Source organism: Lepus europaeus, chromosome 5, assembly GCF_033115175.1.
Source record: "Lepus europaeus isolate LE1 chromosome 5, mLepTim1.pri, whole genome shotgun sequence".
NCBI lineage: Eukaryota > Metazoa > Chordata > Mammalia > Lagomorpha > Leporidae > Lepus > Lepus europaeus.
In genome coordinates this window covers 104804194-104807050 of record NC_084831.1, presented here as the reverse complement: position 1 = coordinate 104807050, position 2857 = coordinate 104804194, and the positions used below count along the sequence as shown (strand labels likewise).

The 2857-nt window shown below is 45.0% G+C and overlaps 1 protein-coding gene across 1 annotated transcript; it reads right to left on the bottom strand.

The window, feature by feature from the left end:
• Positions 1 to 425: 425 nt before the first annotated feature.
• LOC133759171 (olfactory receptor 11A1-like) lies at positions 426 to 1376 on the bottom strand. Its single transcript, XM_062190121.1, has one exon. It carries the CDS (start codon positions 1374 to 1376, stop codon positions 426 to 428), a length of 951 nt encoding a protein of 316 aa, XP_062046105.1.
• Positions 1377 to 2857: the final 1481 nt, after the last annotated feature.

The window sequence follows — 2857 nt, the reverse complement described above, 5'->3', positions numbered from 1 at the left end:
TGCTTTCTCTCAGCCAAATCTACAGCAGTAAAAGGCGATGGAGCATCACAATCTTGGTGCACAATTAATAGTAATAATATTTATTATGGTAATAATATTTTAAACAGATTTTTTTTATTTTTAGAGCAATTTTAGCTAATCAGATAATTTCACCCATAGTGAACTGAGATCATTTGGATGTAGGTTTTTACCGGAGATTTCAGGTCTACTAGGGGTGATACAGCAGGGTGTGATCCGCTACAATCACATCCTGGCATACCAGTACAACCGAAGCTGCCGGAGTTGGCAGTGTCCACAGCCATTCTCAGAGGCACCTGGCAATCTGGTGCAGGCAGCTCCTAGTTTAGGCAGTTTCCTTTGTGAATGTTAATGACTCAACCAAGTCCGTCAACCATTGAACAAATGCAGCTTTTTTCCTTTTTGCATCATGTGAGGAGACCTGACTTCTTACTCAAGCACTTCTTCAGAGCTTCGTGAATGTCTTTGTTTCTCAGACTGTAGATAATGGGGTTGAACATGGGTGTCAGGATTGTGTAGAGCAGGGAGAATCCTTTGCGTAGGAGCTGGGAAGAACTGGCTGAGGGTACGAGGTACGTAGCAATCAGTGTTCCATAAAACACTGTGACCACAGTGAGGTGAGAGGAGCAGGTGGAGAAAGCCTTTCTCCGGCCTGTGGCAGATGGAATTCTTAGGATAGCAGCAAGGATGCAGGAGTAGGAGGCAGTGATGAGGAGAAACGGGACGAGCGTCACTGCAGAAGAGGTGGCAAAGGCAATGGTCTCTGTGAGTGAGGTGTCCATGCAGGAGAGGTGGATCAGAGGAGTGAAGTCACAAAAGAAGTGATTGATCTCACTGGGCCCACAGAATGTTAGTCTACACATCAGGAACAGGGTGATTGCTGTGAGGAGGAAGGAGCACAGCCAAGAGCTGGCAGCCAACCTGATGCAAAGGGAGCCAGTCATGAGCATGGGGTAGAGCAGAGGTCGGCAGATGGCCAGGTAGCGATCGTAGGACATCACGGCGAGCAAGAGGCACTCTGTTGCAGCCAGGGATCCAAAGAAGTAGAACTGTGTCAGACAGCCAACCACAGAGATAGTCTTAGGCTCTGCTATGATAATCAGCAGCATCTTGGGGACGACGTTGGAGGTATAACAGATCTCTAAAAAGGACAGGTTCACCAGGAAAAAATACATGGGAATATGAAGGTGATGATTGAACAAAACTAGGAGGACAATGAGGATGTTTCCAGAAATAGTTAAAATGTAGAAAATTAAAAATATCATAAAGATGGGAATATTTAGTTGCCAGATGGAAGAGAATCCTCGAAGCACAAATTCCACTATTATTGTTTGGTTTTCCAGAAATGGGATCACCATGCCTTGGCTTCCCGAGAGGCAGAACACACAGTGATGAAACAAGTGACATGCAGAAAGTTCTAGCTTCCACTAAGAACAAGGACAGGCAGTAAATGATTCCCCACAAAGGTTTTTGGAAGGTTTTTTAAAAATTATTATTTGAGTGGAGAAAGAGCATCTTTCGTTTCAAGGCCTAAAGTGGGAAAGAAAAGAATTTGGGATAAGAAACTGTGACTCAACCTACCCTTCCCCTCCTGCCTATGTCACTGTATCAGGAGCAATGTCAGTTTGAGGGAAAAGCAGAAGCAGATGGGGAATAAGAAATGCAAAGTGGAAGGAGGAGCACCTTCTGTGTGGCTTTCCTTACTGTAGTGTGGTATTCTGGGGAGTGGCAGACAAGGAGGAAGAAGACCTCATGGGAGGTGAGAGAGAGAGGAGGAGGAGAAAGAGTGCATTCTGGAGAGTGTGGACTCTCAGGACCTGGACAGCCAAAGGTCCATGGCAGAGAAACCCCTTTTCTCCCACAGCAAGCACGTTATCTTTAGGGAAATGGCAGCTACCAGCCTGTCCTTCACTCTTTACAGCTTCCTAGTGAGTTGTGAAGGAAGTTTTAGATTTCTGTCTTGGTTTCCATGACATTATCAAGAAAAAATAATGTGAATGAAAAGTTTGACATTTTCTGATTGTGAGGTCCGCACCCACACATATGTAACCCAAGCGTAGAAGTGCTTTCTCTTACAATTTTAAATGGACAAAATTAGACCATTAAAAAGATTGTATCTAGGGTTGCAATAAAAGGGAGGGTAAGATTCAGAGCCAGGGGACCTAAGGGACCTAAGGGAATATGTGAAATCCATTGAGTGTAAGCTAGCCTTGGGTTCTTTTGAATTGTCCTCTTCAATCCTATCTTGATCAAAGCCACACATCCCACTTCAAAGCTCAGGGCAGGTAAGGAATCTGCTCCCCACCTGCCCCCACCTAAAGACACTGCTGTGGCTACAGGAAGAGTCTGAAGCTGAACCCACTTTTCTATCTTCCACCCCTTTGAACTGGATCTGCACCTCCTAAAGATCGTTATGGAGAGACCAGGTGGTTGCCCATAGGCACAAGGCGATAGGAAATCTCAAGAGCCAGCACAGAAGGCACTACGAAGATGAATGGTGAGGTAGTTACTACAAGTAGACAAGGAGCCCTGAGTCAAGCCAGGGGCTGACTTTGGAGCAAATTGTTTTATTTCTTTTGGATATGTTTAGTGTGGCTACCAATCAAATGGTGTACAGGGTTGGAGAAGAATTTAGCATGTGCCCAGAATTTACAACAATCCCATAAATGGAAAGATTGGGGAATCACTGACTATTCAGGACCTCAGCCATCACTAAAGTCTATCAAACAATGGCCTTCACTTTGAAGGGGGCACTTACAGCACATTCCCATTGCCTTGCAGCATCCTATACTGCTTGTGTTTGCGTGAAGAGTTAGGCTGTTTCTGCTATCTCTGATCA